This window comes from Scatophagus argus, chromosome 11 (assembly GCF_020382885.2).
Source record: "Scatophagus argus isolate fScaArg1 chromosome 11, fScaArg1.pri, whole genome shotgun sequence".
Classification (NCBI taxonomy): domain Eukaryota; kingdom Metazoa; phylum Chordata; class Actinopteri; family Scatophagidae; genus Scatophagus; species Scatophagus argus.
This window is the reverse complement of record NC_058503.1, coordinates 6,103,457-6,117,616: the sequence shown is the minus strand read 5'-3', so window position 1 is coordinate 6,117,616 and position 14,160 is coordinate 6,103,457. Positions and strand designations below refer to the sequence as shown.

The following is a 14,160-nucleotide window of genomic DNA, read 5'->3' as shown; positions in this document are numbered from 1 at the left end:
TGTGAGCATGTGGTTGTGTGTCAGCCCTGCAATTGACTGGCAACCAGTCCAGGGTGGACCCCGCCTCTGCCCTGATGCCAGCTGGGATAGGCTCCAGCCCCTCCAGCCCCCCCCCCCCCCCCCGCCACCCTGATGCAGCGGGTATAGAAAATGGATGGATGGATGGGCATTATATATTCTGTCATGTTAATAATACATAGATGCGAGGTAAATAATTGAGCACAGATGTTAGGCCTTGTGGATATTTCATTTATCAGCTCATCTGGTTGCCTTTTTACTACTCATTAAGTGTAATTTTTTGTACAGTTCCTGCAGTCCTATTTTGAGCGTAATTTATTTGGCAAACAGATGAATTTGACGAACAGCATTTTTTCCTCAAATTTTCTACAAATTTCTTGACAATTTTATTATTGTCAGTTTTTTGGCCACGATAATCATGTGGTGACATCGTGACAGCCTTAATGTCGGCAGAGATGGTCTTTGTTTCAAACAAGTTGTCCTCTCTGCTGCAACACGCCACAAAGAAATCCTGCAACTGTTGTACTGGTTAAATCATGTATGTATTACTCAAGGTATTCACGACACCAGGATTTCAAACTTTGACACAATACTGGCATAAAAAAATGATAATTGATACTGTTTTTGATACCATGGCACACACAAAATGGGATTATTTCTCTTTTCTTTTTTTCCTTATAATTTAATCTGCACACAGTGCTGCTACAGAAAAACTCACTGAACACATACCAACACACAACATCAGTGTATCTTTGGGTTGAAAATCTGATTAGAGATTTTTTTTAATATCCTTGTTACTTTTGATAGAACACCTATGGCAGTTCTAGGCTTCCGTATGTTATTGTGAAATGAGAATATGATGGAAACATGTAGTATTGGAAAAAGTATTTAAGTATCAATACTTATGAAAGCTTAGTCTTGAATATGGATTACCTGAATGTCACACATCATACATACAAAACAATTTGAAATTACCACAACATCTCTTTGTTACATGATTAGTGTTTATTTAAAATACTCCATCTGCAAATGTTTGTTTCATTTAAAAACAAAGACAAATTTCACAGCTAGTAGCCTACATAGTAAGCAAAAAGGAGGGGAGCATCCATCAGTCTCTTTTTCCCCCCTCAGTATCTATGTAGTTTGTTCGAAAACCCCGCTCGGGGTCTTGGACAGTCACAGGTTTGGGGATCTGTTGACGGGCTCTTTGCGGCGGGGTCAGGATGGCAGAGTATAAAGGGACACAATACTGAGGCTGGACAGTGTGGACCCAACCTACATTTTGTCATTATGTCAGCTGCTATATCGAGCCTCTCTCTGAGCCTGTATGTGGGACGTTTCTGACCCCCTGAAAGCTGACCCCTGATTGGCACTCCTGATTCACAGACACACTATAACAGCTGACTCCCAGTTCAATACTTTGTCATCTGAGACATGTTATATGCTCCATCCAAACTCAAATGTGTGGATTAATTTACTGAAACACAATCCAAGACCACTGGAATGAACAGTAAACAAGTTGTCTTCTTTTTTTTTTTAACACTGTCAGAAATTTTGGTATTAACTCTAATTCACAAGTAACAGCTTTAGCATTTAGTGTGATGTGCCTATTCAAGGTCATGTCCGCTTGTATTCTATATTTTCCAATTGTCAACAAATTCAATGAGAAGACCAAAATCAACAACAGATTGATCTCACAAACAAGTATAGTCTATGTATCTATAGCCTGATAAAACTGACTCCACTGTGCCACAGAGCTCCATTAAACACTCATCAGGCAGCCACACTGTTGCCCTAGTTGTTCCTTCACTACCATGAGCACGCGCACTGGAGTAACACTGAAAATGAGTCAATCGCACATACATCCTCTGCTGCTGCAAAAGTGGACGAAGAGCACCAAATGTGTCCTAATCCATGACATAAAACAGTCCCTTCAAAAAGACACCATTTCCTCCTGTTTGAGAAATATTTGATATGATGCCTGTTTTAAGAAATGACTGAGTCTTTTTAAGAGTTAAATTGTATATGTGATATGAGATGTATTCCATATTAAATATTAATGTTAAGCAATGGCCTTGGGAGTGAGAGAGAGTGTAGGGAAGTACAGACAAACAAACTAACACATTCTTGGTCTTAGTCTTTTCATGGGATTTCGTCGCAAACAGCTGAAACATAGAAAACACCAGCCTTACTATTTAAGGCTGCATGGAACAATTAAAACATTTTTTGCAAAGATTTCATTTTCATGACAATCCAAAGATTACCCCTCAGTTATAACTGCAGCAGAGCAATTCCTACTTGATGCTTTAACATGGAAATAAAGACAAGTAAGAAATAAATAGGGGATTTGTAAAAACAATAGTTGCGTGGTGAAGTTTTACGTAAACGCCTCAATTTCAAGTTTAATTCGACAATCACACAGGTCTACAGATGTAATGCAAATTACCGTTTGGACAGGTCATACAGTAGCCTTTCAAGGCTGAATCCTGCCTGGTGTGGCCGTGCTGACCCTGTGAGGTGACTGCATTTGTCCATGACTGGCGGTGGGTTAGCTGGGCTTTGGAAATCCAACTGCAGCAGGAGCCTGACCTATGACAACACGGCGTTGGAGTGTCGTATACCTATCAGGTTATCTGCGCTGAAGGATCGCCTCATCGCTGCTCGACTCAGGTCCTTGTACTTGTCCTCACACAGTCTTGAAATGGCCTGATGGACATAAATGCAATTACTGAAATGTTCTCACGGAAAAAGTATATACATCATTGTATTTTAATCAGAAGTGTTTCCATCCAAGAATTCTGCAGAACTTTACACTGGACATCCCTCTCTTTTATTTATTTGCACCTCTACACTTTAGAACATAATTCACTGATGGTAGTAACTGCTGATGCGTTAAACAACACCCTGTTCAATTCACTCTGGTCAAACAGCACAAATCCACTTACAAACATTCAACACATTGATACAGCTGCCAAAATAAACAGGTATTTTATTTTCACTCGGGTAAAGTAGCCACCATTTTCACCAAGAGACAGCCTCTGAGGTCGGAGGCTGTACACCAACAAGAGCACAGAGGAAAGCTCACCTCTAGTTTCTGGGCTCGCTGGTTGTTGAGAGGCTCCAGAGGGAAGCTGAGGTTGTTGTCATCAGCCAGCTGCCGCAGATCAAAGTAGTACTTGGCATAGACGCTGGCTGGGACGTTGATATTGAACTGGAGAAGTTCCAGGAAGTGGCGCTCCATCTCATTCCTGAAGGGTGGAAAGATTTAGAAAGAGTTAGACCAGATAGTCCAAACTTCCATGAAGAGTCTTAAGTCTGCTCGAAAACTTTGGTCAGTAGCTAAACGGTGGCCCGTCATCTGTGGTCTCTATGAAGGTCGACCGGAATAGCCAATCAGATCAACACACAGGAGTTTCTCAGTGCGGAATGTTGACTTGAACGCCGTCCCATCATTCCTGACAAAATCATTAAATAACCAGGGTACAGAAAAGGTGTTTGGGACGAACAGACTATTACTTGACACATGACAAACCAGTTCATCTATCCTCAGTCTCGATTGGTTTGCTGGCAGGATCTTGCAATTGTGTTGTGATGGTTAAACCAAGAGGACGCGGCAAAACTGCATACATTTTAACAAACTTCTGTCAGAGATGAAAGTAACCACATACAAGCAGTGACCCAGCAGTAGAGTAGTGGCTTCAGGACACAGAGACCTCACTGCAAAGACTGAGCGAACTGAGACTGACACACAGTATTTCATTTCATTTATTTACAAATTCTGCATTACTAAACTAAGTTTATTTTTTTCATAATTCTGTTTCTGACAGAAATTTCATTCTGTTGTAAACTTATTTAAGTTGATTGTGTATTTTGCTCAAGAATAACTTATTTCCTTATCATTTTAACAGTGTTCTTATCAAGCTACTAATAAAAACTACAGATGATAATAGAATAAAGAAACAACACGGTGTTCGGTATCGGCTGCTAATCCTTCCGGCAATCCGTTATCGGCCACAAAAATTCCGATCAGAGTACCCTTTAAAAAGACAGGGATGATGCAAAGCCACCGTGAATACAGTCATTACTCAGTAAAACAACAAATGAGAGTCCTGTTTGATTCTGATGGGACTCAGAGAAGGACAAGACTGGCAGTGATCCTGTTACAACAACTTTGAGATAAATGTGTGTGGATTTGATCAACAAACAGTTCACAAACTGCTGACAGCTATTCAACAGAAGAAAGAAAGAAGATATGATTTTACTACAGATACAGTGATGTTGTAAAATTCAGCCGCAGGAACAGAAAGCAAATCTTATTACTAACTTTTGCACCTGTTATTTGTGCAGTGGCTTTGATTTTCATCATGGGAATAACAGATCTCATGCTCTCACTCTCTCTCTCTCTCTCTCTCACACACACACACACACATAATCAGACATGTATCGGTCTCACAGTTCATCTTTTCCAGCCTACAGCCTCCATCATCCTTCCTCCTCATCATCATCACAGCCATGAGCAAAGCTAAGGGTAGTGGTCGTCAAGGAGACAGCATCCAGGATGCTTTGTTGGTCAGCAAAGGTGGTGAGAGAGAGAGCGTGAGTGTGTGTGTGTGATGTCTGGTCTCCCAGGGCAACTAATGGAGTGGGCGAGAGCCAGGGCCATTATGTAGAAGCAGTGAGAGCACTTGAGACCCTCCCCTCCATTTCTCTCTGTCTGTCTGTCTCTCTGTTTCTCTCTAAACCCTTCTTCCCATCCCTCCATCCAGACCCAACCAGACTCACAAAGACACTTCAATGGCAGCAATGAAAACAGAGCAGAGAGAGTGGAGGTCAGATATATACGAGAAGAGAGAGCCAGTGACAGAGGGAGAGGATGGGGGCTCGGTGACTGAGAGCACGCCTGCAGACAGTGAACGCACCTTTCCAAATCACAAAAAGCAAGGAAACACTTTCAACCTCTTTCATACACACATGCACACAGGAAAAAGCAATTGTAGGAAATAAAGCCTGTGTGCTCCAAGTGCAGCCCCTGGCCTCTTCACCGGCTTACAGCGCAAGCGGCAGCACAGATGCTATAGATTCCCTCTATTCCCACTCTTCTCTTCTGTTTGCTTTAAGTGCATCTTTGTTATTATTTTTTATTATTATTATTGTACCTGTTTCTTTGGATATGAGCGTGCAGCAACCAAATTTAGATATGAAATTTAAATGTCAGCTTAGGAAACAATAATCTATTATCCATTTTATCTTGCGGCATTAATTAAATTACCTGACAGTTACTAACAAACAAGCTAAGTCATTACTCTACACTGATGCTCTTTCAAGCATAATAATGCTACTATTATTATACTGATGCACATGTAGTATCCATTTCTAGAGCAAAGTGTATGTAGGACACCACACTGGTCCAGTAGCTGTCACTTTTGTGCTTTGGGTCACTGAGAGTTTAAGTAAGAGCTTTCACTCAGGGGACAGGAGTTACTTCATCGAGGAACACAAATAGTTTTTTTAGTGCTGCACTGTGTGGAGATTTATGGACAATGGTTAGGGAATCTTACACACAGAAGGGCATTAATGCTAAGCAATACAGATCCCACTTGGACTCTATGGCGAGCGCATCAGTTAATAGTCTTAAGTGTTGTCTTAGCTGCTACAGTACACATGAAAATCATGTACTGATATAATTTGTGCTGAAATGTCTCATCTTTGCAGTCAAATATTACTTTATGTAAAACAAACATCAAAATGCACAACAGCTGTTCATAAAGTTAACAACGCCGGTTAAGTCCTGTGCCTAAGCAGTCACTGAACAACGTGAGAACGGTTTCAGATGGCTCTTACAATGTACACAATATTTTTTTGCACATCATTTAATGCTACAGATGAAATTATGCTCAATTTCATCAAGCATCGTTCCATCAACCACTCGACTAGTTGAAGTTTAGACTTCCTGTTTAAACATCGGGTACATTAGTAGTTGGGAACAGCCCTAGTCAGAACTGCTTGTCTAAAGGGCTTGATTGGAGAGGCTGTGGCCGACCATTTCAGTAACTTTCTATGACCAACAATCCATCATTCATCCCCACTTCAGAGAGTGACTGGACAGCTGTGTAGAGGTGAGATAAGATCCAGGATTTGGAATCATCTCTCTGGCTCAGAAATCTCTTCTCAGGTAGCAGTTGCCTCACTGAACTCCAACCAAAAACCACTCTTTTTATATTTGTAGACACGGAAGGTGCAGTCCTTCTGACCACGCAATACAGCAGAATCAGAAAGCAGGCGTTGGTATATTCAGTTTGGTTCCAGAGTAGGTGAGTCCAACCGTATCTAATCAGAACCACTTTCCCTCTGGCAGAAAGAAGATCCAGTTTCCCTGTTTCAGGCAAAGCTGCTCATTCGTGAAGGTGATCCATAGGAGTGTTTGAATCACTCACACAAAATTCGTCTTGGTAGACATTCCAAAGTTGAACATAGTTGTGTATCTTCCATAACAGAATTGAACCCTTTTGTGTTTTTCCTAATATGTATCAAACTTAAAAGAAAGTCTAAAAACTGCACACTACTTTCTTCATTATACCAATCACCCCAAATGGTCAATCTACAGCTGCTAGAATTCAAACTCAAATTTAAAATAAAATAAATGAATGAAGCAATAAAACTACGTAGAATTTTAACACTAGTTTGTAGAACATGGCATGTGTCTCCACACTCCTTTTGTAAAACAAAAATAACAAAAACCCCAACTAACTCACATGTCTTCCACAGTGATGTCTTTAAGGATCTGGCAGTAGTCAACATTCCACACAGCCTGGTCATCCCAGACCTTGGAAGCCAACAAAATGGCTCCCAGGACGATCCGCTTCCAGTTGGCAGGGCAGATATCCAGCTCAGCGTAGGTCAGTAGGCGTTCTAAGTACACCTAGAAAAAGAAGAATGTTTAGAAAGGACACACTTTTAATTGGGAACTGAGAGAGAGATTAATGAAACAGTTAGCTGAAAGTAATCAATAAATGGCTGGAACGTCCAGCTTTTGTCTCGCTGTGGTCGTAGTACGACTGCAAACTTGACCAAATCAAACAAGTTCAGTTGAGTTCAACTGTATGAAAATATGTTTAATAGTCAGGCTTATAAAACATACAGTTTGAAATGAACTTAAATGAACACATTTGAAACATAAAGGGTGGTATTGTTGAAGCATCAGACCGGCCTGTGGGGATTCATCTTACTGAGAAGTTGGGGAACCACTGTAAGTGAACATATTTCACATGACTTATTGGAAATGGAGCGTGTCAGCAAAGACGGGACTGTAGTTTTGCATTTGCACCTCAGTTAAAAATCCAGTTTTTAACACATCCAGGAGTCCATGTACTGCCGGCTTCAAATGCTTTTTGGTCGTTTCTGATGTAGGTCGGTCTTATGTGATCATAAAACAGACACTCACCTGACAAATGTCATATGTGTTATTTGGGACGAATCACTTTGCAGCACTTTACTGCCCTCTGGTGACCACTTTATAATAATGCCACAGTATTTATCTACATAACCTCTACTAACTAGATTAGATTCAACTTTATTGTCATTACACATGTACAAGTACAATGCAACGAAATGCAGTTTGGCATCTAACCAGAAGTGCAATAAGCAGTAAGTGCCAGGTATACAATAATTTACAGTATGTACAGGTGTCTATGCTACAGATATACTATAAACATGATATACAGGTAATTGTCAACTACATACCAAACACTCTATCAAATGTTTCATTAGTGTGTTGCTAGATTTTAGAACAGCTTAAACAGTTTCTAACAGGTTAAAGATAGGAGGATCATTACACACTGGACTGATACAGAGTTCTAAAGGTCCATAAAAATACTGAGATTTTATAAAGCTGTGTCTGAAGTACATACCAAAACTTTATGTCATTAAATTTGGATAATAACAAATAAACCTTCCTCCATTGATTCCAGCACTATTATTCTAACAACATATGTGCTGAAGCAAAATTAGGCGAGTACAAGACAGCATGTAAAGAGACAGACTTACTAGAGTAACAATGGCACATTCTGCAGTGAGCTGTGCAGCGCTGAAGAGCGTTCTGACGAAGCGGTAAATCAGTTTGTGTTCTGGGTCTACACGGGAGTAGTCATCTGGCACCGGCTCTCTCTGTATGGGACAGACAGTTCACAAACACACACACGCGCGTCTGAGGTAAGCAAGTAAATTTAAAGTTACAGATTCATCCTGACCAGATTTGACCTGTCTCAAAGGCACAAGCACTAAATTGGATTGAGCTGGGGAAGCCTTATACACACACACATACTCACCGTCCTTTTAATAATTCCCTACTAACCCATACTGGCCAATTTTCTTTTCTTCAGCTGCTTAAAATACTGAGCTGGTATTTTTGCAAGCCTAAATACCAACTCAGTGCTGTAAAATGTCACGTTGAAGGCATAAAAGAGGGTGTGCAGAGGAGTAACCTGTTGTACCAGATCGTAGCTGAGATTTTGGCATTTTAGCGCCGCAGATCTTGGATCTTGGCATTTTGGTGGTCAGTGTTTGCCTGCTGTTAGGTGAAGAGGCAAGTAAATGCAATCAGCAAACATCTTCAGTTTGCCCAGACCAACTGACTGGTGGGATAAGGGATTTAATAATAGATGAATGATCTGGTGACTTTACTGGCTTGAGTTACTGTTTGTCTGTCCTGCTGATGGGAGTCAGGCAGTGAGATTCTCTGTCTGGCAAAAGTTACATTTCCTGAGTTTAAGGAAATCTCACACTCAAATCTCAATATACTCACTGATAAAGGGTGCAACTTCTCATCAAAGATGTCCAGTGATCTGTCCGAGTCCCTAAAGAACACAATGCATCTGTCAACATAATTATTCACACACACACATACACACACATGCACACACAAACAATTACATGATTAACATCAAATGAAAAATGTACACCTACCTGTTTTTGATGTGGTAGTATATTGCTAATGTGACACTGGAGAAAGAAAGAGAGAGAGAAATAGGGGTGGATTAGTTTCTCAAGGGGAGAATAGTGTGCAGCGCGTGTCAGATCTTATAGTGAGAAAGAACACATTCAGCAAGGAGGCCTCATTTACTTACACACACACACAGATAATCCTGACGAAACATGTTTTCCAGATTCACTAAAATAATGTCATTAGAGAGGATTGTCCAAAATTAAATGTAAGAACATCTGTTTTAGTAATGCACCCATTAAGTATTACTTCAGGATTATCAGGCTGTGATGCAGCAGGATTTTCTCATGTGAACTGGGCGAGTCTTGGACAGCACAGCATTATATGTATGTGTGTATGTGTATGTGTGTGTGTGTAAGAAATTCTCTCACCATTTGATTGTGCTTTTGAGGTTTGGCTGACTGACAGTGTTGTCATCTATGAAGATTGTGGAGCAGGAGCTGTATTTCTTTGACAGTGGACCAGGAGACACCTTGAGACATTGAGGTCACACAATCAAAATTCAGGGACAGGAGTTAGTCTTGGTAGCTGTGTTTAGACTGGTTCCACACTCCAAGTCTTCCATTTATTTTTCCGAATAGGTCTTGGTGACAGCTGTTCCCCCACACCAGTCACAATTTTATAAGTACTTGAACACTCTGACTGGCCCAGTTTTACACTTACACTTAATCTACTAAATCTACACAGCTGTACAGGCTGTTGTATGCTGATGTAAAAAGACAAAACAAAGAAAAACATTCTGTTATCAGTTTTGCCGTTCATAAGATGATTTTCTGGCTTTCCCTTGTCTTTATTTGAGCTAGATGTACTAGCCTTATCTGATTAACTGGGCATTATGAACAGCTTCTACTGTTGTTATAACTCCCACCATTCTCTTTTAATCCAGAGCTTTAGTGTTCCATGCTTTAATCTTGTTCTGAAGGGCTTTTCCACAATGACAGCAACACAATTCTGGATTAACACTGAATACTTGCGTGACAATCTAGATTTAGCACAAAACCAACTGCCTTTACTCACCTCCCGGTCAATAAAGACAATAGTGAAATTCAACAATGAGATCAACATTTAAACTTTGACACTTACATGACTGATATGATTTATGTGGTTGCTTTTCCTCTTGTCTCGTACTGAAAAGGAAAAGAGATGTTCAGCAGAGTCAAGCAGGAAGCAGGAATGAGTGTCTGGTACACTGCACTACATCTCCTGAACAAGGTAACAGCCAGCATGAAATTAGTATTATGTGTGAATGGTTGTGGTGACCGTATACTTGCAGCTAATCAAAGACATCCACAGAAGCCTAAGTACAGAAAACACCTGAGTTGATCACTTATTGGCTTGATTTGTAGAATGTCTATGGCTTCAGTGACTGCGTAAGGCACTCCTATCTTAATCAAGCTCTACGGTGCACTATAAGAGTTGAACATTTTAACAGCACTACCAAGACTACAACAGCTATACAAACACAGCCTATGATCAAACAACCACATGAATATTAAAACACATAAAACAGGATTAACCCCTTAATTATCAACACTGAAAAATGAGTTTCACACGTGTTTATTCTCAGCGAAAGATCTTCAGGAAGTCAGTTCATATGAATCACTGCATTGTGTGTGCGTGTGTCATGTTAGGATTGCTCACTGTCTGTCTGGGACTTGCTAAGGAAGATGGTGCTTGCTCGGGCGTGGTCTGACGGGTTGGACTCCAGGGCCAGTTCTGAGCAAACAAAAAGCGCAATGTAAATGATTTATAAGGACAATCTGTCAACAAAGACATTTTGTACACCACTTTCACTCACCACGCGCTCACTCATGATGAAGATAAAGGAGAAAGCAGGAAGCCATTATCTGACACACTGATCGAACTCATACACTATAATTGCGCATATGATAGCATGAAGAAATAATGTAAACCATTTTCACTACAAAAAAAGTCCAGGCACAAACATAAAGTGAGAGCGTCTGTTATAAAGACTTTTCAGGACATTACCAGGGAAGATTATCTGATTATTACCGATTGTTTGATCTATAATTACGAAAGACTTGATGCCAATCACAACACAAGACTTGAGATATGTACTAACTTACTGTGTATAAAACAAGGCTATCATTCCTACACTGTTCATACTCTGATGAAAGGCAGAGCTTTAAACTCATGAAGGTTTTATTTCAAATCCAATTTGTCCAATTATTAGTGCTTTTTCCTATTACTTTCAAAATGTATCAAATATTTTATCAATTGCTCAGTGGTAACATTGGCAGGACTTTACTTTTGGGAATGATCTGGTGACATTAGTTTAAACTGTAGAGTTACTGGCAGCTACTGTAGTAATCAAACTACTTGTGACCATTAAGATATTTTACAGAAAGGACTGTAAATTCATTGCAATGCAAACACAAAGGCTGCACTGGTTTATACATGAACTCGACTTAAAGAACAGTGTTTTTTTTTTATCCAAATCTGTGCAGAAATCAAACTACATATAGGATGAGGGATTAGACCATAGCAACATTTGTGAAGCGAGGACAGCAAGAAGAGACACGAGGAATGCAGAAAGGACTGCTGGACAGACTCTGACCCTCACCCTGCCAACAGCTGGTCCCGCCAAACTGCACTCATGCACTTCTGTCCACAACAACCACATGAGTGGAATGAACACTAAGCTTGTCTGGGAGTCAATGAGGTCTGGCGGCCCTGGGACTGATGCTACAAAAATGAGCTTGAGCCTTCATGACAGAGAAATATCTGAGACACTTTCTCTATCAGAGGCAAGTCATTTACACTTCGCTCTGCAACAGTGGGCAAAGTCGTGCAAAATGTATGTCACTAAGTACACATTAAGCTCATTAAAAACCACATTTGTTCTGGTTAAGGCTCTTTCAATTTACCTCCCCACCCCCTCAAAACCACCCTACAAGGCCATTAAGCTAAAACTGAGACTGGGCAAAGAAACGACATTAAGGATGAAGGGCTTGTTTTTATTGCTCATTTCTGAGTGGTTAATGTCGCTCAGAGAAGATATGGGGCTTATTTTCACTGTTGATTTCTGGCTTGGTAATGCAATACCAGTGTGATGCAGTAGCCATCTTAAGATTAAGTGCCAAGAATGTCATCGCCATCAGTGCACTGCTGGCAGTTGGATAACAACAAAATCTGAAAAAACCACTTGACAAAAGCTAAGGAGGGTGTTTGTGCATTTCCTTGCAGTTGTGAAAAACAGCTTATCATAAAGTTGCTTTATGTTACATAAAAGGTTATCTGTGTGTCCATATCATGGGGGGGGCTACACTGTTACAAGTAAGTACGTGAGACTGAGAGTGTGTGCAAGTAGAGTAGACGTTTGATATTTGTAGTGGATAATTGCAAATTCTATAATCACAATGAGTTTGTGTGCTTGGGAACCACAAGAGGGAACTTCTTCACAATAGTGTCTTCATTCAGATGAACCTCCCAATAAACAAACAATATGGCTGTGTAACGCTACACTGGCTCAGACACATGGAATCAGGTTCAAGCTATTTAACCATCACTGATGTTAAGATATCAGGTGAGCACCTACCATCAGGGACCTCTCTGTCGCTTATATGCTGCAGGTAGGGCACGGTGTTATCATCGCTCACTTCGGTGCTGGTCTGGAACTCCTCCAGCCGCTCCGCCGGTTGTCTCGAAGGTAGTTTGGGGCTCGACTCGGGAGAGACGCAGCATGACAACGTATTCCCCATTCCGATACCGTGTGTAAGCTTCACAGTATTGCAGCCAAGTCCAAGTAGTGCAAATATTTGTAGCTAGCTAAAATTAGCTCACTCCAGCCTCATAAAATTAACAGCCCAAAGTCAGTATTAGCACAACATTATCTTTGCGTGCTAAATCGCCGCTGTCCACCAACATTCAAGAATCGCATTCCTGTCCATTTGTGGTTATCTAGTGTAACAGTCAAAGAGTTAGCCAACAGCCTCACACTACTGTAACAAATGATTGTTATGTGATATTCAACGTGTTATTGTAGAAACATCAGTGAAGCACACCTGGTCGCCAATTCATTCATTCATTCATTCATTCATTATGCTAGAGTTCCCCTGCTAGGCAGCTAACTAGCATTATAGCAAACTAGCTAACTAGTTAGCTTGTCTCATTAACTTTGTTTTCTACTCCACTTTTCAAATTTCACTTTTTGCTATCCTGGAAACACTATTGACTCTACAAAATAAATATGTTGTGATCTCACGCCTCCAAATTCTGGCAAATACACTTCACGAGACTTTCCAAACAACCACACCGATGTCTTCTTCCACTCGGATCGGTGTTTCGCCAAATCTAACCCGAGGTTCCCGTGGCCTCCAATGGAAAACCGAGGTAAAAAGCAAAACAAACCCAAGACCGTAGCAAGAAATGTCCAATGAGGTCAGATTAACCAGGCCTTATTCCCGTTCCGCAGTAGACAACCAACTATGGTAGCTGGACTGGACTACCCCATCGGTGGTGCCACCACCCCGTCAGATTTGCGCTGGATGTCCTCCCAGCCACCGCCGCCATCTGTTGAAGAGCTCACAAACGGTACTACTTGGCACGGATATGTTGTAGCCCAGCCCACTTAGGAATTCCATTCATTCCCATTGGCTAAAAAAATCAAAACAAAGACATTTTAAAGCCTCCCATTGGGTAAAGACGCTGTCTGCTAAAGACGATTTAAACAGATGAAATGTATTTACAACGCTACTATTTTTGTACCATCACCGATCCACACCCTTTTTTGACGGTGACAACAGGAGCCGGTCCTCTATTGCACTACCTAACTATCAATCTCTCTCCTCAGTCAAGCAGCATGAGCGACAGGGGGATATCTTGTACAGTATATTCTCATTAAAATGTCCTTGCTAATGAAATATTAATCAAAATATGTTTAATCACATTCATTTGTCTGTTGCCAATGCACATGTTTTTAACAACTTCATAGACAAGGAGTGTCATAATAGTTTTGGCACCTAAAAATTCATCCTGGAATAGTTACGGCAACATTTTGGGTAGATGCAACTCTAACAGTATATGTGACTGGGAATACTTCTATAAGTTTACAAACACATTTTTTGAATGCAGAACTTTCACTTGTGATGGATTATTTTAATTAATTGTACTTTACATCTGCA

General features: G+C 40.6%; 1 protein-coding gene across 1 annotated transcript; it reads right to left on the bottom strand.

The window, feature by feature from the left end:
- Nucleotides 1–1,004: 1,004 nt before the first annotated feature.
- ccnyl1 (cyclin Y-like 1) lies at nucleotides 1,005–13,587 on the bottom strand. The gene is made up of 10 exons (XM_046404437.1): nucleotides 12,576–13,587; nucleotides 10,658–10,732; nucleotides 10,100–10,143; nucleotides 9,388–9,488; nucleotides 8,980–9,015; nucleotides 8,819–8,870; nucleotides 8,062–8,181; nucleotides 6,771–6,937; nucleotides 3,104–3,266; nucleotides 1,005–2,724 (listed from the first exon to the last, which is right to left on the bottom strand). The coding sequence occupies exons 1-10, from the start codon at nucleotides 12,736–12,738 to the stop codon at nucleotides 2,608–2,610; spliced, it is 1,038 nt and encodes a 345-aa protein (XP_046260393.1). The 5' UTR covers nucleotides 12,739–13,587; the 3' UTR covers nucleotides 1,005–2,607.
- Between the last annotated feature and the right edge of the window lie 573 nt (nucleotides 13,588–14,160).